General features: G+C 41.6%; 1 protein-coding gene across 2 annotated transcripts in view; it reads right to left on the bottom strand.

Annotated features, from left to right (window-relative positions):
• LOC119914348 (endoplasmic reticulum metallopeptidase 1-like) overlaps positions 1 to 22,194 on the bottom strand; it is a 30,440-nt gene that overhangs the window by 4,866 nt on the left and 3,380 nt on the right. The window contains exons 2-14 of one of the 2 annotated variants that reach the window (XM_038733602.1): positions 18,650 to 18,954; positions 16,562 to 16,689; positions 16,294 to 16,399; positions 15,841 to 15,987; positions 15,623 to 15,715; positions 8,002 to 8,214; positions 7,651 to 7,871; positions 4,495 to 4,669; positions 3,830 to 4,020; positions 3,317 to 3,469; positions 2,426 to 2,628; positions 2,190 to 2,305; positions 1,537 to 1,700 (exon numbers count right to left, since the gene is read on the bottom strand). In XM_038733602.1, the coding sequence (XP_038589530.1) occupies positions 1,537 to 1,700; positions 2,190 to 2,305; positions 2,426 to 2,628; positions 3,317 to 3,469; positions 3,830 to 4,020; positions 4,495 to 4,669; positions 7,651 to 7,871; positions 8,002 to 8,214; positions 15,623 to 15,715; positions 15,841 to 15,987; positions 16,294 to 16,399; positions 16,562 to 16,689; positions 18,650 to 18,954 (2,215 nt within the window). Of the gene's footprint in view, positions 1 to 1,536; positions 1,701 to 2,189; positions 2,306 to 2,425; positions 2,629 to 3,316; positions 3,470 to 3,829; positions 4,021 to 4,494; positions 4,670 to 7,650; positions 7,872 to 8,001; positions 8,215 to 15,622; positions 15,716 to 15,840; positions 15,988 to 16,293; positions 16,400 to 16,561; positions 16,690 to 18,649; positions 18,955 to 22,194 lie in introns of those variants that run through there. The other variant, XM_038733603.1, reaches the window with a different exon arrangement.

Below are 22,194 nucleotides of genomic sequence, written 5' to 3' on the forward strand. Positions count from 1 at the left end.
GAATGTCAGACAGACAGTTGACATGTGAGAGGACCAGAACCAGAGAAGCAGTTTATCCTATAAGGTCTGGCTGCAGCCTGTAGCACCTCAAGCTACACCCCCTCAACCCGCACCCCCTCACAGTAGAGTCTGTTATGATTGGCTGTTGCCTTCCTCAAGTCGTGTTCCCTTTGAGTAGGGTCGGTCCATTCTGCGCATGCGCGTACTTATTCCCGCACAATTTGTACCACGCATGTGCAAACATTGTAGTTGATGGCAGCCAGTGATTTAAAAAAAAAAAAACTTTATTTACAACAAAATATTATACAAATACACTATTACAGGGAGTCATAGCATTAACACAAAGACTAAAATTTGTTCTTGTTTCCACAAGCTAAACGTTAAACAGATCCAGGAAAGTATCATGTAAGCAATTAAAATATACAACTGACGTGTTATTACTAAATAAATGTTGTGCTGTCCAAAAGGTCTTGAAACATTTTTAAACTTTGAGCTCTGATCTTCATTAGTAGAAATTGGTAGGCATGTTTCCGCGCTAGCAACAGCTGTATATTAGAAGTATTAGCTGGCAGTATTTAGTTTTAACAGTCCCATTGTATGTTGTCAGAGAAAGCAGCAGGGATGTACAATAAGAGAATAAGAGTTACAATCTCTAGCACCATCTTCTTTTAGCCAATGGAGACGTCACGGTCCTCCGTTGGCCCAATTTGAGTTTAGCTGCTCTACAACTCTCTAGAAGAATCACCTTGTCTTAAGCTTCATTATACCTGCATGTGTTTTAGCTCATGCAATGATTTTTAAAGAGAGTCTTTAAAAAGGTCATGGGTTTGTTTAAACCCATGCAATTCAAAAAATGTTAATCTTCTGAATTGGAGTTTAAAGGTTATCAGCAACAGCAACATAGACCAACTGTGTTCTGACAGGAAGCTAAACTCCTGCAGACATCAATGACTGAGGTCCTACGGTGATGTTTAGCATAAATCTAGAAATGTGCGTAATTAAAATAATGACTAAGATGGATTGCAGGCTGCAGCAGATGCAGCAGTACCTTATATATTTAATATTGTGGGCAAGAACAACAATCTTAAAGGAGAAGTTTGACATGTTGGGAAATACACGTTTGGTTTGGAGTTAGACGAGAAGACTGATACCTCACTCTTGTCTGTATGCTAAATATGAAGTTGGAGCCAGGAGACAGTAAGCTTAACTTAGCATAAAGACTGGAAAAGTGGGTAAACAGCAAGCCTGGCTCTGTCTGAAGGTAAACAAATCCACCTACCAGCATCTCTAAAGCTCACTCATTTACACATTAGTGAATAAGTGTGTTTCCCAAAATGTCAAACTTTACTTAGTGACATTTTCAATATTTTACATCAATAGAAAGTTTTGTCAACTATCAAAACTGGGTGACACTGATCCCTTCACAGATGACCGAAAACAGAAAGCAGTTTGAATAATTCACATGAAACAGAGCAGAGATATGAAATGTTAATTAGTACAAAAAGTACAGAATGCCCCTTCAGCTGCAGGCACTACCTGTATTTCAAACCAGAAGGTCCATGTGGGAGCGTCGAGGCCATGGGAATAGAAGACAAAATATTCTCCACTCAGATCTAGCTGAGGCGTCCCGTCACCGAAGGACCAGGTAGAGAGGGTGGCTCCTCGGTGAGGCATCAGATACAGAGACATGTGACTGGGGCCTGCACGGGACAGGACAAGACACAAGTCCACAAGTTAACATGCAGGTATGTGCACACAAATGCATCCAGATCAGCCAGTTGGAAAATGACTGACATTATTGACAGTTTATATCTGTGACAGTGGCTGTACAGTGAGGGTTACAAATCTGCTCGCCACTAGAAACCCAAAACTGAATGTGCTCAAATTCTAACAATGACATGAAAATGGAAACTTGAACTTGTATATGAATGTTCTCAGTCTTTCATGTCATAGGTATCCAAGGAAAGTTAAAATCAAATGAACTTGGACAACCAAGTGCTGATTGTAAACTCTCCATAACAGTTGATGTGTCACTGGATATTTTCAGTATGCTGGCTGAGAATATGCTGCTGTCATCAGCCATTACCTCTTCTGAACTGGTCATATGACTCAAGTCCAAGTGAAGTCACATGACAGCTTGCTTGCAACTCATACAAAGATAACCTATGGAAACATAAAGTGCTCCTGACCTTTCACGCTGAAGGTCATCTTGATGGTCCCCCAGCTGGTGTCTTCTTTGGACTGCAGGCTGAACTCCACTGGAGAGCTGGGAGACACTTCTGGAGCAGGAAGGTACCAGTTTTTCCTGCAAATGCACCAAAATACTTGAGGCGAGGAAGAACACTAAGTATGTATAAATGTCTATAAGCTAATGAAACAAAGAGCATTGAGACTATGCTGTCAGCTGCAGGGCTGTGTCACTGACTTGCTGAGGAACTTCACCGGCAGGAACCAGGGGTAACCACAAAAGGGTCGGTCCTGATGGCAGTGGGTGCGAGCGCTGTCGTTGATCTCAGGGATGTGTGGGGTGATGTGCTGTATACCTGTGTAGTCAAAACTGTTGATCCACAGACCTGAGTCCCGGCTCTCCACTTGGCCCTGGAGATTGTAGAAGGTCCGCGTTGTATGCTGCAGGGGTGTGGATAAAACATTTTTAAAAATTAAGTTACTTGCTTCTTTTAAGCGTGTTTTACTTCAACCTGCCTTGTTTTACAGCTGTTTAATGGAGTGCTTTTCTACTCTTGCCAGAATTACTTAATGGAGCTTAACATGAGCAGGTGGAGGGGTCGAATCAGAGCGAGTTTTCTAGATCAGGAAAACAGGTGTGGAGAGATGTCATGGAATTCGGTGTCCTAGTTACAAAAATAACATGCAATAGAGGGGTTTTGTATTTCACCTGCTCCGAACAAGAGATTTTAATCGTGCAGGCTGGAGCTACACTGCAGGGTGGTCATTTGAAACCAAACAAAACTTTTTTACAATTTTGATGTAGCCGTTTTTTCCTGGCATCAACACTGTTTATTTTGGATGTTTTGTTCCCAACCATGAAAGAGTCCTCCATTTAAGAATGGGGGATGGAGGATATTTTTCCCCCAGTTTCAATAATGTATAAAATTTTTACAAAACTGGTCAAATATCTTCAAAATCCAAAGTGGAAAACACAGAAATGTACAGAATGTTTAGTTTTTAGGTAAAGATAAAAATGTGAAAATATGAGTGATTTCTATGTCATTTGTCTAGAGAGAAATGGAACAAATGCATGTGTTTAGAGTAAATATTTAGGTTTCTGTGTGTGTGTGTGTGTGTGTTTTTGAACCTGCAGGAAGACTCGTTTGGGCCGCGGGCTGTCTGGACTTCCTGAATAAGGAAAGAGGAGCCCACTGGACACCAACATGAACGTGACAATGAAGACTGAGCCCAGACCAGCCAGGATCCACTTAGTGCTCCGTGCCAAGTAGATGAAATGCAGCTGAGACAGACAGAAAAATATGTTACTGGCGTGGAGGAACAATCGACACTGCAGTTTTTAGTGAAATGGTAGATTATCTAAAAAAAAAACTAAGCTACCATCTGCAAGATTTACATTACTTTACATTACTCAGTCAGCTTTAAACAGCTGTTGGTTTTCTTATCTGAAGTCAAGTAACTAATGTCAGTAAATGCTCAAACAAAACACTGCTGCCATCAACTTGACCAAATTGTTTGGTTGTGAATTGGGGAATGTATGCAGGACAGAGTACACATGATCAATGTGATTTTAAGGTAATTCTGCAGACAACAAAAATCCAGTTTTGTTTATCACTGCTGTACATAATGTGGCAATACTCACAAAAAAGGAGGAGAGGAAGACTGTTGCCAGGGTGACCAGGGAAGCCAGCACCAGCTCAGGGGGTATTTCTGTGCCGCTGCGACCCATGATGGGTGTGAAAATCTCAAACACCACCCAGATGAGGAACATGAAGTGGACATATGGCAACGCCAGGCCAAACAGATAGAGCACAGTGTACTTCAGGGACGCTCCTGCAGAAAAACCGAGAGATCAACGTGAACACAGCAAGGATCAGATCATCAGGCTGGACTCTTTTGGCTCATTTGGATCAAAAAGCTTGGGACAGAATCATTCTATACAGTTGCTGTTCAAATAATTCACTTAAATTAATAATGTAGTCCGTTTAGTGTTAATATCAGTTTGAAACCAGCAATGAGCTAGAAAACTACTTAACTATTTGTCCTTATATTAAGCAAGCACCACTTTCCAAAAATAAGAGCCATCAATTAGATCATCTAACAATGACTTAAAGTGGCCTAGGTTGATCTTCCTGCTAAGAGGGATTCAACAAAATCAACACCTGAAGAAGAATAACACTTGAGTCCTTACTTTCCACAGAGTTCCACTTGTGTCCCAATTTCTAGTATTTTTAATTTGCTTATAAATAAACTTCAATGTAAATAAGGCTTGAATTGAGTGTTTACCTCTGTGTGTAAATTCTTTACCTCTATGTTTAAATTCTTTCGCCAGCAGCAGTCTGGTGGCCAGGGGGAAGGCCACCATCAGCATGGGCACGTAGGCCGAACACAGGCCCAGCTGGGTCAGCCAGACCAGGCTGCAGCACCACAGCAACAAGCTAACGTCAAAGTAGAGATCACCCAACTCCACCAAACGGACACCCTGCGTGGAAAGCACACACACACACACACACACACACACACACACACACACACACACACACACACACACACACACACACACACACACACACACACAAGAAATCTGGATGAATGATCATCTTTATTAGAATCGTTTCTCTCAATATTAAATTTGTTGATAGATCCATGTTTAGCTGTGTTTATCAGTACACAAGAATGTAGCTAAGATATACAGTGTGTTTGAGCAGTTTTCCTTTAATGTTTTCCTTCTTAGCTTTTATCATCACAATATAGACAAAATCAATGTTTTAATCCAAACTTAAGGAAGTAAGGAAGGAAGAGCATCTGCTATTTCTACCAATTTAATTACATTTCATGGACTAACAGAGCTGTTTTTGCTTTTCTCCTTTCTATTCAAGGCATCATCACAATTATCTGTATATTTCAGTTCAATTTATTTGGGATTAAAATCTGTTGCAAATAAGACAATCACTAACTCATGACCGTTGTGGGGCAACACTAAACAGAGAGGAACAGAGAATAAATTAAATGACTTGGTTCTTCCCTGAAACGTAAAACCATTGTTGAGAAATACTGTGAGCCAGATTCAAGTGTAAAGAAGTTTCGGAGACTGACGAAGACTTAACATAGCATGGTTTATTGAGCCCGGCCGAGGAGAAACAGTGCCAGCATACAACATGTGAACACGTCAAATGCCAACACCAAATCTGAAGGACAACGTCTTTTGGTCCCTTTTATGTTTCTGTCTTCCCCCTAGTGCCTGTAGGTTTCTCTATTAGGTCATCTTTAGCTGGCCTTAACCTAGAACAACTAATCTATCTGATGTTTAGATTCCAATGCTTCGGCATATTGGAATCTATCACTATCCATGAGCTGTACTCTAATCTGTGGAGCCAGTGAGTTCTTGTAAACATTCTTGTAGGACTCAACCCTGTTAGATTCCCAGTGAACACCGATATCTTCTAGCCTGACGCCTGAGCTACTGACTCTAACTAATCAGTCTATTGTTGTCTCCCTGACAAGGACAAGTACATGTGAGAAATACCTAAAGCTAGAATGTCAGAAAACCCTTATGGGGTCAGCTAAATTACTCTAAGCTAGACCTGTCTTATGTTTCCCTGTTACATCAACAAAGCCCCTTAAGAAATATTCTCAACAACCATAAAACAACACAAAACCAATGAAAAGGGTTTGGAGAAAAAACTAATGCAGGAAGTATTCACGGACCTGATTTACCATGCATTACTGTAGGATGACTGAGAGGCTTGCAGAAATATTTCCTTACAGCGCACATCATCCCACAAAAGCAGTATTGTTTGATTAAAATGCACATCAAGATCCTGGCTTCAGAGAGGCAATCGCCCAGCTCTTTTCTCACATTGCCCTTTGGTTGAATGATTGGTCAACCAGCTGTTATACAGAAACCCTTAAACACACATAACAAATCTATATAGCAGCGATTGGTTTCACATCACTGCCATGCAAATAAATCCCAGGTGTCTACACGGACATTGTTCAGTAGATTCTGGTCATTTGATGTAGAACTGTAACCACACAGAGATCATTGTTTCTAATTTAACAGTCTGCATGTACTTGTAGGCTAAAAGATGAATATTTTAGTATTGCCTGCCTGAAAATAACTTCCAATCATGGGTACTTATACCACAGGGGGTACTTTGCCAGTTGCCAGGGAGTATGCGGAAATAGCTGTACTTGTGTAGAGTTGTGGAGTTCTCATGCAGGCATCATTAATTTCATCTTCTGTAAGAGCTAATGATTTCTGTCTGCTTTAAACAAAACTTGACAGTCCTATCTAGACTCTTTTGTCAAAGAAAATATAATTTAAAATGAGGCCACAGATATATTCCGCTGTTTCAATAGAGGTTTTGTTGCACTGGAGATTAAGCCTTATGTAGTCTGGCAGAAAGGTTAGTCTGTGGCCTTGTCCTCTTGAAAATGGCCATGAAAAGCAGTTCAGTTCATAATGTGGTGAGCTCCAGATGAATATCAACACAGATAAACGCGTGTTTACTAAATGCCAGACAAACAATATGCCAGTTGAGCTGCAACTAGCTGGTGCCTCTACTGTTTTATAATCACACACACACACGAAGAGCTGCTGTTGTGTAATACCCATGGAGGAAGAGGAGCTGTCTGGTTTTCTGCTCTCTGCACTTTTGTCCCCATTAAATGTGAGTTCAGCGAGTCATCATTACATATTAAGCTCAAAGAAATAATGTGACCTCATCTTTACCTCAAGAAATATACCAAAACAAAATCTACTCTGTGCTCAGAGGAAACTCTCAACTATGAAAAGTCAAGCTGGTCAACATTCTTTCAGCTTCAATTGAGTAAATACTAACGCTTACTTGTCTGCATAGACTTATGGTTATACACATAATTTTCCCATTTAACTTAAGTAGAGCCCGACTGATAAATTGGCACACCTATATGACCAGCCGATACAAGCAAATTGCAAATAAATTGGTATTGGTACCATCTTCTAAAGTGATGCATATGTAGTTTGTACTGAGAACTCAACCAATGCTGACCACGGGTCAGCCAGAGATATCATTTAATATATTAAAACATCTGCAGAGGTTTAAAAACCCTTAAAATACAGGTTTTAAACGACAATACCATAAAAACCACCAAGTAGATTCATGATATTTGAAATACCCCTCCCTTTCACTATTCTGATCTGTGTGATAAAAGAATAGTATTTTATTGTGTAGACTATAGACTATAGTTCAAATTCTGCATGAACACCCTTTTTGATAGCATTTCCTTCAATATGAAGTTGAAGCCAGGAGATGGTTAGCTTAGCTTGGCATAAAGACTGGAAGCAGCAGTTACTTTAGAGGTGCTAGTAGGTAGATTCTGTAGTAGAAACCCACTAGCTGCAAAAAAGCAAATTAAGGTTATTTGTTAAAAGTCGAACTATACCTTTAAAGGAATTCCTATTTTATTAACTCCACTTACCCCAAAGTAAATGTTCTTAGCCAGCGTGTGAATGAGGAGCATCTTGCCTGTGGCAGCAGCCCCATACAGACAGATGGAGGCGTAGAAATGGTTGTACCAAAACATGGAGCGGCCCAGCAGAGAGACTAGCAGAGCTACAATCAGTACTGACATCAGGGTGACGATCCAGCTCAGGACTGTTACACCTGTGGCACAGGCCAGATCTCGAACATAGCGACCACCTGAGAGAGATGGATTGGACCATTCTTTTTTTACATTTTGCAAAAAAAAACACAAAGAGGAAAACACACGACACACCTCCAGTACAGGAAATGACACAACATGCCTCTACCAAAGGAAATAGTGACCTACCTCTGTTGCCTGGCAGTGAGGCTTTCTTTGCCAGATAAAGGAAGGTGGCTGTGGCTACCAAGTAGTTGAGGATGGTTCCAACACGGGCTGGGTAAGCCACCACAATTACTCCTAATAGGTCAAAAAATACCATGTTGCCATGACGGTACTCTGAGGAATCAGCCAACTTCTCTGAGTTTGCCAGGTACCTCAGGACTGCCAAGATGTTGTCGCCTGAAAACAGGAAGTGAGTTTTGAGGTGAAAAGGTTCAAAGCTGGAATGTAACATAATAAAGCTTGGTTGCATTTAGCTGCCTACCGTAAAACTTCAATTAATAGCCGAGTCCCAAATAGCCTATCCCGTTTACTGGCCTGGTGTGGGAACACATTCTGACAAATAAACACCTGCCTCAATTTAATGCCTGGTCTAGTTTTTATAGAAGTTCTTTGGATACATAAAAACTCTTAAACCCCTGTGGGGTCACCCGCTTTAGCTGCTTCTAAGCTGCTTAGATCGTTAATACAAATATTAATGTTTAAACATATTATTAATATGTCCGTATGAACATGCTACACATCGTTAGATTGGTTAGATTCTCCACAATTCAATAGTTCAGTTCATTTAAGGGAAACAACAAGCCCCAAAGTCTAATTCTTATAGATTTACCGGTGTAACCTGCCTGGTACAAGAGAGGAAAGGAAATAAAATGATGACTGCCTTTACCTTTGAAGCGCTCATTAAGTGCGCTCGTTAAGCCCAAATGTGTCCTTCCTTGATTATTTATATTCCTTTATTCTGTAAGGGTCCACCCATCAAAAAAATCAAAACAGCTTTTCAATTAATCCAAGTTGTGAAACCTGTCATGTGAAGTCCATCACTCTCTGTCTGCTAACTTCCTGCACCGTGTTGTTGTCATGATGTTACTTCAAAATAAAAGTGCATAAGCCGGTTGTTGGAACTAGATGAAATGAATGGCGTGTATTTGATCAATATTATACAAGTATTATTCTGTTTGAAATAAATAAACTGTTTCAAAGTAGTTTCAGTTTTGTGAAAAAGGAATTAAAGGCCTGTCCCATATCAAATGTCAATTCAGTGATTTTAGCAAATAAAAGCCCGGGCTGTCAGTCAAAGTTTTACGGTAATTTGATTTCTGCAGTGTAGGGCAGTACGTCAGCTGGACAGACAGAGGGTACGAGGAGGACATGATCTTAACCTAAAGCCAGGACAGGAAACAATTTGAATACTTGGAAATGGACAAATTAAGCAGTGAATAATGAGTTTATTCTATTGTGGTTTTCAGTTTCCACTATTTCTTATTCTACCCCTACATTCAGAGAGGGAAACTGTTAATGTGACTGAATATAAAAGTAAGAACTTCAGTGTCTTCTGACATAAAAGGATCTTCCTTTATAGAGCTGACACATCATATGCTCTAGACAGAGTTTATTGATGGCTCAGCATAACCTTCTGACCACCAGAGATAGGCTTTGTCATTCCTGCACAGCCACCCGACAGTAGTTTTGCAGCAATAAAACCATGTGCACATGAACATCACATAAACAATCAAACAGAAAAATATACTAGTAAATAATAATAATAATATGTTTATTTAAAGAGCAGTTTTTAATATCCCTTTTAGACAGTGCTTCACAAACGATAAAACACACAGTTGCAAAACCATCAGGTTTTGAAAGCAAACAGATAAAAACAATTTTTTTAAAGGAATTAAAATACAGTTAAAAGACAATTACAAGTCAAGTTAAATTAGGAAAGGCTCTCCGATAAAAAGTATGTAATAAGAAGGAACTTAAAGGAATTCGCTGACTGTTGACTTGACTTCCTTGGGCCTCTGGAACATATATATTTTTACGATGATAAAAATGTGATTGCACACACTTTGTGGTGTGCTGCTCCAAACGAGAGTTACAAATGTTACTACGTTTCTATGAATTCTGGATGACCGCCAGACGGCAGTGCTTTAGCACTGGATGTCTCCAACTTCTTGCATCTTGCATGAAGATGAAGATGGATGAAGATGGATCTTGCATTTGTGCAGGTCAAGTAATTACACCAACAAAGTCACCTGTGGTCATTCTTCATGACCGCCAGACGGCGGTGCTTTAGCACTGGATGACTTATACCAGCAAGGTCACGAGGAATGCTCACCGTGCTACTGCATGGTGAGCAGCCACATTTACTCAGTAATAGCGAGCGCAGGTACATGAAGACTCCCAGCTTGCGGCAGTACACGTCATGCAGAGAGACCCCTCTCAGGGCCGCCCAGGATGTGGACACACTCTGAGTAGATTGACACTTGATTTGATAGAGCTTCACTCTTTCTACAACCCCCATAGCAAACGAAAAGGTTGTCAGACTTGCGTACCTTGGCAGTGGCCCGAACTGGATACAGTAGCTGTGACAGCTCTTCCGCGTCTTCAGATGAGCCCGGTAGACTGAATGCAGCCAACTCGATGGCTTGGTTTACATGCGATGAAGGTCCCAGCTTTGGCAGGAAGTACGAATTCAGTAGGAGAGTAACTCCTGACCCATCTGGGTACCAACGCAGGCACCTCGGGCTCACTGATAGGGCATGCAGTTCTCCCTCTCGCTTTGCTTATGTGACAGCAAGCAGAAATGCTGTCTCAGCAGACTCAACTCTATCTGTCCTAGCGGTTCAAATGGAGGCAGACCCAAGGATCTCAAAACCACCTTCAAGTCCCATGGTGACACTACAGTGACACCTGATGGTCTAAGCCTCTGCGTGCCCTTCAAGAATTGACTAACCAGATAGTGTGACCCCACTGTGCAGTTGTCCACTCTCACATGCCCCGCTGAAATGGCAGCTGCGTACACTGTCGCGGCGCACCTGCCGCCGTCCAACAACGGCTGCAGGAAACACAGAATGCTGGTGACTGGGCAGTTCTCCGGTACCTCACCCTTTTCCCTGCACCACTGGGAAAAAAGCTTCCACCGATAAGCCTACAGTAACTGAGTGGAGGGAGCCGTCGAACTTAACACAGTGCGGATCACTGACTGGTCACAAGATGCCAGGAGTGGGTCCTGGCTTCCAACGGCCAGACACACAGCTGAAGGTGGTCTGAATTCAGATGCCATATGCTCTGAGCTCAAGCACATTTATGTGCTTTAACTTCTGCTGGCTGCTCCATCGGCTCCCGATGGTTCTGCGTTGCCACACCGCACCCTAGCCTGATAAAGAGCCGTCTGTCTCCACAACCTCCCTGTGGGAGGGTATCACTCCCAGAGCAACCCCCCGGCAAGATACATTTTTCTCCGCCAGGGCTCCAAGGCCCAGCAAAAAAGGCAGGACACTGTCAGAATACCCAGCAGTCTGAGAAAAAAGCCCCATTTCAAAATCCCGCCCCTGTGAAAGAAACCTAGAAGCTGCCGGATATACCACACTCTCTTTAGGGTAAGGAAGGCTCTCATTAACTGAGAGTCGAGTGCCATATCCAGGTAATTTACCCTCTGATTAGGTGCAAGTTTGCTCTTTGTGTAGTACACCATAAGGCCCAGCTGGTTCACATGGCCAAGGAGCATATCTGCGTCCCTGACTGCCTGCTCTGCAGTCGGGGAAATTATTAGCCAGTCGTCCAGGTAAGGCAAACCTGCGGCTTGCATCGGGGAAAGGGCGGCTGCCATGCACCTCGTGAATACACAAGGGGCCAGTGAGAGACCGAACGGCATCAACTTGAATTGGTAAGCCTGTCCTCGAAAGGCGAACCTAAGGAACTGCCTGTGGCGTGGTGCAATAGGCTTGTAAAAATAGGCATCCTTGAGGTCTATTGACACAAACCAGCGTCACCCAACGTCCAACGTCACTGACTGGATGACATCTGCCATCTGTAACATTCGGTATGGATGCACCTTTAAAAACTTGTTCAGGCCCCTCAGGTCCAGAATTGGGCGAAACCCGCCATCCTTCTTTGGAATTAAAAAAATACACTGAATAGAACCCACCGAGCCGTGTATGCCCTTCTACAGGCTCGATGGGGTCCTTCTCTAGAAGGGCTGCATGTTCCTGGCTGAGGGCCAGGGATTTTGCAAGAGCTCTGACCACAGACCTTCTGATCCCGCAGAAAGGTGGCGGCCGCCATCGGAACTGTAGTGTGCATCCCTTGGACAGTGTGGACACCACCCACGGGTCTGTGGTCTGCCTCTCCCAGTAGCTAAGGTGCTGCAGAGAGAGCGTCCGATGACGGCCCCGTGGTTCTCAGGTCTGACCTCCCCGGCCCCTAGGACCCCTGGGGGGCGGCCACTTGGGGCCGGTCCTCTTGGTACCTGAAAGGCTGGCTGGACAGGAGTACGCCGGCGCTGATCATAGTGCCCAGAGTAGCGAGACGCTCTAGGGTATCCACCTGGGTGAGCAGGCGGATGAGTGTAATTGGGACTAGAGGGCACAAGAACTCTCTGTCGCAGAACTAAACTTGGGCCCCGCCTCAGGCCAGCAAACCGCTGCCTGGCATGAAGATTGAAGGAACAGACTGCGTGATGACGTGAGGGTTTTATACTGGGTGTACACTATGTCATTGCATGGTCACAGGTGACTTTGTTGGTATAATTACTCAACCTGTTCAAATGCGAGATGGACACATCCAGTGCTAAAGCACCGCTGTCTGGCGGTCAGTAAGAATGAGATAGAACTTAAATTGCAGTCAAACCACTGCCCAGATTCCTTGCCTAGGGAACCAGCAGATGGCAGAATATGTTTTGCCATGTTGGGACCCAATAACAAGGACATCTGTTTTGTAAATCTAATTTGTTTTTGTCTCCCTAGGAAAAGAGATTTCAATCTCAAAGGGACTTCCTGGTAAAAAAAAATGGTAAAAAGGTTAAAAAAATAAGAAATACAAGTTATGAAAGATATATAGAAGACAGTTTCTAAAAGGAAAAAAAACAGCATCATGGAACTTGCACACAACTCCATACTCTCCCACACACACACTACTCCACTATCTTACATCATACTACATATGCTGCTGTTCTCTCAAACACACAACTATATCCTAATACTGAAGAGTTATTTTTCTCTTATACACCACTATGCTGTCTTAAATACATTAAGAGTGTATAATGCTGTTTGATAGGGATGTGGTGTATGTGAGTAAATATGATTTATGCCCCAAGCGCTAGTGTGTGTGAAAGAGTATGGTGGTGTATGTGTGTGAGAGCAAGTCTGATTTATGACCTAAACGACCTCTGGTAGATACACAACACACCAGTATACAGGACACGTAAAGGACTTTCCATGAAATTGGCTACAATCATGATGTTGAATGCAGATGAGGAATCTGGCTACGTGAAGAATCGGTTAGAGGACGCTGAGTGGATTACTGCTATCTGAGACTAAACTTTCTTTAGTCTGTGCTGCTGCCTGTTTGTCTTCACCATTTACAGCTCGCACACACACACACACACACACACACGAGACAAAGCGCCATTGTTCTTCCGCCTGGTAGGCTTGCTACTGGGAGTGTACAGCATCTGCTTGTTGATGTTGTGCTCACTGCTTAACCACATGATTCTGCTTAGTGATTTACCCACATCCTTCCTTTCTGAGTTTCACTATGACACAAAAAAATTGGTAAGAATAATTAAAAATACACTGCTCAAAAAAATAAAGGGAACACTAAAATAACACATCCTAGATCTGAATGAATGAAATAATCTCATTAAATACTCCTTTCTTTACATAGTTGAATGTGCTGACAACAAAATCAGACAAAAATTATCAATGGAAATCAAATTTATCAACCCATGGAGGTCTGGATTTGGAGTCACACTCAGAATCAAAGTGGAAAACCACACTACAGGCCGATCCAACTTTGATGTAATGTCCTTAAAACAAGTCAAAATGAGGCTCAGTAGTGTGTGTGGCCTCCACGTGCCTGTATGACCTCCCTACAATGCCTGGGCATGCTCCTGATGAGGTGGCGGATGGTCTCCTGAGGGATCTCCTCCCAGACCTGGACTAAAGCATCCGCCAACTCCTGGACAGTCTGTGGTGCAACGTGGCATTGGTGAATGGAGCGAGACATGATGTCCCAGATGTGCTCAATTGGATTCAGGTCTGGGGACCACTAGAGTGAAAGCATTCAAAAGTGACCAAAACATCAGCCAGGAAGCATAGGAACTGAGAAGTGGTCTGTGGTCACCACCTGCAGAACCACTCCTTTATTGGGGGTGTCTTGCTAATTGCCTATAATTTCCACCTGTTGTCTATTCCATTTGCACAACAGCATGTGAAATAGTTTGTCAATCAGTGTTGCTTCCTAAGTGGACAGTTTGATTTCACAGGAGTGTGACTGACTTGGAGTTACATTGTGTTAAGTGTTCCCTTTATTTTTTTGAGCAGTGTATATTGCCATACTCTTGTTTATATATAATCTACATAGTATCATCTTCACAAACAGATCCAAGCAAAAATCCAATCTACATTAGAGCAATGCCAGCCTTGCACCTTTCCCCCACTTTGTCTAGAAGCACATCTGTGAAGAGATTTCAAAGAGGTGTGTAGCATCGGTGAATGATGTTCTTCTCTTTAACTAATGTTTACTGATGAGCAAATAAGATGATATGAATAAGCATGAAAAACTGTTCTCGGAATATGCTGGGCCATAATAAAAATAATTTACAAGGCGGGTTATACCAAAAACCTGCTGTGCAGAGCAGAGCTACTGGTGTACCTTCCTCCTCAACTGCCCCTGTGCTGTATCTCTACTCTCCACCGTACAAAACTGCCTCCTGACTAAAAATACCTTCTGTCGCCCTCTGAAACCTGACTTTCTGTCTCTAATAATTCATGCCTTTCACTGTGAGTTAGTGTACACAGAAGAAGAGGAGGGAGATCTTCAGTAGCTGCTGAGCGAGAGCGGAAAGATGCCAACTGTCTCGGGTTTTTAGTGCTGACTGACTGGATTCTCTGCTAAGTAAAGCAAAGTAATTCAGTGACACACATGAAAAAGTAAATGAGGGCGAGTGCAACAGTAAAAGTCTGTGGCTGCTATGTATATATGCATTTTTTAGTTATCAGGCAAATAATAAGATCAGCAGAGTACTGACCTGTCTGAAATTGGGGGATAAACTACAGATGGAAGCACGCGTTTGTGTCACACACTGACCGCTCTCTGGCCATCAGGTTTTGAAAGCAAACAGATAAAAACAATTTTTTTAAAGGAATTAAAATACAGTTAAAAGACAATTACAAGTCAAGTTAAATTAGGAAAGGCTCTCCGATAAAAAGTATGTAATAAGAAGGAACTTAAAGGAATTCGCTGACTGTCGACCTGACTTCCTTGGGCCTCTGGAACATATATATTTTTACGATGATAAAAATGTGATTGCACACACTTTGTGGTGTGCAATCACACCAAGTTCACTGGCCACACAACCTGCATGAGCAGCATGTGCATAGCAGAACCGCATGCTTTTCATTTCGGTCTTATTTAATGTCACACAAAGGCAGAGGTAGGCAGTGTGGCCCTGGTGTGACTGACAGATAGACACCCACTAGCTAACATGCACTGAATCTATTTGCATTGAGTGTTGAATAAAAGCATAGGATAACACCTATTTAAGTTTAGTAGGTATAAGAAGATGCACGTGAGGCTTTTTGCGTACCGGCTCTCTGTATTGAGTCTGTCGGGATCCTGTCTGCAGTGTCGTACTTGGTATGGTAGATGAAACCATTTTCAATGAAAGCCAAATCAATGCCTGTAAAAAAATAAACAAACAGAATTAGATAAAAACATAAAAACATAGAAAAGTAAGGGAGAAAACAACACAAAATAAAACATGACTCATTTCTATACTGTACTCTGAAGATTGTTCAGCATTACCTGGGATGTTACCAAAGTCCCTGTAGATGCGGAAGTCAGTGTCCGAGGGGATGATACCACTTTGGAAGACCTCCTGGCCGACCACAGAGGCAAAGGGGTGTTTGGCTGCATTAACGTAGGCCTGGACCAGCCACGGGTTCTCTGGACCTTTTAGGGAACAATAAGTTTTCTAGGATATTTTATATATGGACAGTTCGTTCTTTCAGAAGGTAAATGGCTGGAACAAAGACATATGCTGTAGGTATATAATTCAAAACTAGACCTACACGCTACACCTCTGTAACAGCAAACATTTCACTGCATTTATTTGCAAGCTTTCCCAATTACAGGAGAAAGAAATACTGATGGTGGGCTGCACACACCAACATATGCAAAACAATCACACGGAGAAAACCTGAATAATAACACGCTAACAAACAAACCAGACAAAGTGGTCCAATAGAAATGATATACCTGTCTGGAAAACAACTTCCTTGCCCCCAACACCTGCAGCCTCCAAGTTAATGAAGGCTCGCACCTGCTTGGCCCACGGATGCTGAGTAATGAAACCATGACTGGCCTGGTGGAGAGAAGAAGTAATAAAAGGAAGGCCAAGTTAGTGAAAGTAAGAATATAACAGAGAAAATAGAAAAAACTGAAAATGAGGAGATGTTTTAAATGAAATGACAATCCAAAGTGGTGACAGGCTAGTTCTAACATCCAAAATGTAACTTCATTTTACCTGCAGAACATTTTCCTCTGCTCCATTAAAGAGGAAAATAACTCCATGATTAAGAGAATCAGACTGGTTGGCCAGAGAATGGAGGACTTCCAGCATTACTGCACAGCTCACTGCATCATCACTGGCACCTAAGACAAAGAAACAAGTGTATGTTTGTTAAAAAAAAACTAAAAACCTGCACAGTTTGGGTAATGTGAGCTCTACTTGCCTTTCAAATTCGTATCACGGATCACAGGCCTGGCTATTACACAGTCATGCAATTGTTCACCAAGATCACCCAATTGTCCTGACACAGTGGCTCAGTTTCAGATAAGGACACATGCAGGATACTTAACTCATCAGAATAACGCAAATTCACAAACACACTGAAGGAAGTAAGTGCTCTGTGGGCAAAAATTTGAAGAATGCAACAAGCTGGTAATGTCCCAGCTCCCACTGCTTGTACAATGGTGAGAGCACAAAAAGAAAAAGGGTTATAGTGAAAAGAACATGTGAACAGGTCATGTGACACGGAAAGATCAGACAAGTTAGTGGTGAGGAACACAATTTTTCTGAAAAGAAATGCGAAGATTATGAAAAAAAAAAAAAGATCAAAGAGCCAAACTGAGACATCATGTGCCCAGCTTTCCAGATTGAATGTGCTCATGAGGTGGGGGATGGGATCTGTTCACTGTCTGGGTACCATTCATACTGTTGCACCGCTTTTGTCAGCTACACATCTGCGCGCCCAAAATGTTCTGTGACTGTGAGAGTTCAGAGAATGGAAAAAAACGAGCCAAGCCTGACTAGTTCACCTGGGCACGTTATCGCTTTAAAATGGTACAACAGAATGGTAAAAAGAAATTATAAGTGCTTTGACTTAAATGATCAGTTTGCTGTGCTGACCGTGCTTGCCTTTACATACAATAAACCTATGTGGAAAAAACATGTGCAAGGCAATGCACTGCCTACTTTTTTATTGTGTGTTATAATTCAAAGAAGTCAAAGGCTTGGCAGGACATGAAATGGCTTGTGTATCTTCCTGGTCCACACCTCTTGGATCAATTTCCTTTTGCCATTGAACCTGTGTGTGCACATGTCTGTGTGTGTGTGTGTGAAAACATGCCTCTCCAACAGGCTCATGGGTGTGGAGTGAAAAAGTGAAAAATCCTGATTTAAAAAAAAGACAGAAATTACAACGACTTACTATCTTACTATCTTCACAACAAACACTGTTACTACTGTGCAGTCTAAATATGATCCCATGATTTCTCTAAGCAAGCAGCTTCCTGTTAGAAGCTCAGTATTGAGCTTCCACATATTCAGAACTGGCTTGCTATAGCTGTCCAAATTTCACACAGTGTTGTCAGTGCACAACATGGCACAAAGCAAAGCATGTTAGAAAGCATGCTAACAATGCTAACATTGACAATGCTTGCATGTTGATATTTAGCAGGAATAATGTTTACCATATTCACCAGCTTAGTTAAGCGTGTTACCATTATGGGTGTGCCATATCATATCTGTATAATTTACAATATGATTTTAAATAGATAAATAAATATTTTTAATATTGTGATAATAATAATAATAGTTCCAAAAAAGGGGACACTTCAGCAGTACAATAAATGTTATAATGTTAATATGTAAGAAGAGCAAGTAGACTGAAAAAACGTAAATGTCATTAGTTTGCAGGTATTTGGTCATAAAGTAAAGTACTGGAGAAAGTGAGAATTTGACCTGATCATGGTGCAAGATCTAAAGTGAGGGGAATAAAGTTTACAATTCATCCTCTGGGACTATGAATGCCTGAACCAAATTTCACAACAAATGACAAATTCATGGTAACGCTACAGCAATTTTCAGGAATCACCAAAGCAGTTATTGTTCAAATGTATATTTGTTTCACTTGATTTATTTAAAGATTGAGATTTTAAAATTCTTTCCTTTCTGGTAATTCAAGTTTGACACACAGGTGTGCGAATGTTTTCTGCATGTACCTACATGCAACCTGTGAGCTACACCTGTTCATCTAAAGCTCAAACACTTCAGTAAGAGCTCACATTTAGTAGGCAGAATTCTTCAAGAGAAGGAGGAATGTTTTCGTACCTGGACTGTTGGCCACTGTGTCAAAGTGGCAGTTGGCTAGCATGAGATGCTGTGCCCCACCCTTAGGCTCCAGCCTGACAGCTATGTTAGTGACACGGTCGTAGAAGCTTGTGAAGCCTCCTAGAAAGTCAATGGAAAAAGAGCCGGTGGGACGCTGCACATCTACCATGAGCTGATGGGGGCCCGCTGCCGTCTCAACCTGGATTTTCTCAATTTCTGCCAACAAGTACTCCACTGTCAGGACTTCGTTCTCCGGGCTGCCCACTGGCCGTGGGCCGACGCTGGTGATCTGCTCCAAGTGCTGTCTAGATTGTGAAGAGAGAGAAAGAGAATATTGTGGTGCTGTGAAGGGGCAGTAAACCAGGCCTGCTTGTTCTATCATAACATGTAATTACATTTCTAATAGGCTAGTAGCCCATTGTTGCAGCTGAAATATGTGTTTGACATGTCTATAATATGCTTACTTATATTTGGAGAACAGACTGTAGCCTGTTATTAATATGATTCATGCCTGGGTTATAAAATAAAGAAATGATCTCTTTTGCAATTATCCTTATGACTCTTCATTATTTTACCTGCTCTGTGCCATCCTGTCTAGATTGTAGACGTGAGGGAAGAGTGAAGAGAGAAAAAGAACATTGTGGTGCTGTTAAGGGGCAGTAAACCAGGCCTGCTTGTTCTATCACAACATTACAGCATATCTTATTAATTTCCTGCAGTTCAGTGTTGAATCATTTTATGTGAAGTGGCTTGCAAAAGTATTCAACCTACTTATAATATCTACACATATTTCTCTAATCAGTATTTTTATTGCAAAGACAAATTCTCTAATGTTTTAATTAATTGTTTGTCAGCAGACCTTTTAAATAAAACTTACAACCGTAAAACTAGAACAACCCCTACACATTAGTACCTGGTAGAGCCAGTAACCGCATTAAGTCTCTTGCAGTAAGTAAATACCAACTTTGTTTGTGAAATTTCCACCCCATACTCCCTGGCAGATTTGCTCCAGATTTTCAGGTTGGCTAGGTGACATTTGTGGACCGCAATTTTCAAACATTGCCACGGATTTTCGGTCAGATTGAGATTTTGACTTTGTAGAACATTTACCTTGTTGTTAATTGAACAATCCTGTGTTGCTTGGGGTCACTGTCCTGCTGACAGGTGAACTTTCCCCCAAACTTTTTCAGCAGACTGGTTCTCTAGCAGTAGCCATCTGTATTTTGCTCCATCCATTCATCCCTCATTTCTAACAAGATGCCCACTCTTGGCTGAAGAAACGCATTTCCACAGCATGATGTTTCCACCATCATACGTCAATGTGAGGATGGTGTTTGTTGAGGCATGGGCAGTGTTAAAGTTTGCCCCACATATAGCGCTTTGAATTTTGACCAAAAAGCTCTATTTTGGTCTCATCTGACCACAAAACGCTGCCACATATCTTAGGTGGGTCATTCTCGTGCTTTCTGGTGAACTCCAGATGTGCTTTAATATGGCTTCTCTTGAGCTTCTTTCTAGCCACCCTCCCATACAGGCTGGTTTAACACCAGGCTCTTGATACTGGTGCACCTTTACTCCTACAGTCCTCACTGGGATATCAACGCACTTCGCTTTTGCTAATTTGTGCATGTCTATTAAGTTATGCTAACTTCCTTTGAACGCTCTTTGGTCCTCATTTTCACACAGTTTCTTCAGATTGACAGTCTGACCAATGATACCTAAATTTATGAGGTTATTTTAATGTTTCGCAAGTAGCGGCCAATTGTGTCATCTGTGTAAACCTGGACCTTGAAGAATACTTATGCAAACTGAAGATTTCAGTTATTATTTATTTATTTATTTATATTTATTTTCTAATATTAAACTAATGTCACATAAAATAGTTAATTGCAAAGGAGAGTCTATTCAAGGGGCTTGAATAATTTTGAAAGCCTCTGTTTGTCTGTGAGGTCACAGTCCACAGCTTTGTTTTTAAAACCACCTTGAAGTTTCCAAACAAAAAACTAGATGTGTTTCCTGAAGAGGTGGGTGTGCTTGCTGACATGGTTGCAGACACACACACACACACACACACACACACACACACACACACACACACACACACACGCACCATCCAGGACAGTAGACAGTAAAATACTACAATTACGTTACTGCTTGATTATACAATTAGCTAAACTATGACAAAGTAATGAAAATAATTACCCTACAAACAACATCAAATGTTCAAGGTTTTAAAGAGAGAGTGGAGCAAGCTCAGTCATGTTATGGTATGCCATGTTTCTGTATTGCTTTGACATTATTTTGCTAGATTCCCTCAGGAGATGGAAGCAAGATATTAAGCCAAGCAACCCATACGGCACTGAAAAAAACCAAACAGATGCTTTTACTCGTCTTTTCTTTTAAAAAAGCAGCTGCTGCAGGTGTTTGCTGCAGCTGTTGAAGAAAGGCCAACAATTAGCTCCACTGCCCCACACCAGCAGAAGTTCTGCTGTGCCAGCTGATGCTCACAGCAGCAGCAAGTAAACTGGTGACAAAATAATATCTGTCATCTAACCATTGTGGGTGAAGTCCAGCTTTTAGAAGCAAATGTGCGTTTTTAAATTTCCTTTTGCTCTATACCCCAAAATCATCGTGTCCTCCACTACATAGTTTTCTTGTAATGACAAAGTCGTACCAAAGGACATTAAAGATGTCTGAACTGCTGCTTTCATTCCAAGTTCACAGCAGCCCTCTGAGGCACCGTTTCATGCTCGGGCTCATAATTAAAATCTGGATTGGCAGGCCACTGAGTCATGAAAGCCATGATTGTGACTGGAGAAGCTCAGAGCCCTAATCAGTTTAAATGCAGCACGCCTGACTCATTTATAGAGCAACCAGCCGAATGATGGCAAATCCCATCAACCAGCACTTTCAAGAGCTCACCTGGAGCCCTGCGGACCTCAGACTCAGAGTCATAATCCCAGCCTCTCCTTCTGACTGCGATGGAAAATCTGATAAAAGATGTTGCACTATGAAGCTTGTTGTATCCGAACATTATGCAGCTGCTTGGAATGAACAGGGTGTATGATGGTTTCTATAGTCACGCAGGCTGCCTTTGATAATTAATTTATCTGTCTGATATCTGTTTGATTGTTTTTGTGTTAATATTTGTGTTTTATAAAATATCATAAATGGTAAGTGCTTAATCACCAAAGCAAAGCCGCTTATTGATTGTGAAACTGCTTATTTTGTCTGAGATGTCACTAATCCTTATAGCTGTCAATAATCGGATAAGGTTGCAACTAGTGAAAGTTTCCATGTTTTTTTTTCCGCCCACTTAAGGGCTCACAACCCAATGATATTTAGATATATTAGACATAAAACAGAGAAAAAGTTCACAAATATTTGGATTTTTTATATACTTTAATATTAAACAACTGCCTATAGATGCAACCTTGATGTTTACAATTTCAGTCAGCCTTTACAATGCTTTTAATGCTCAAACTTTTATCTTGTCCACTTTTGTTACTTTCCTTTTAAAAGAACTACTATAATCTTGATCCTTT

This window comes from Micropterus salmoides, unplaced genomic scaffold, assembly GCF_014851395.1.
Source record: "Micropterus salmoides isolate LMB-PRFRI ecotype aquatic unplaced genomic scaffold, ASM1485139v1 Ms_hic_scaffold_20, whole genome shotgun sequence".
Taxonomy (NCBI): Eukaryota; Metazoa; Chordata; class Actinopteri; order Centrarchiformes; family Centrarchidae; genus Micropterus; species Micropterus salmoides.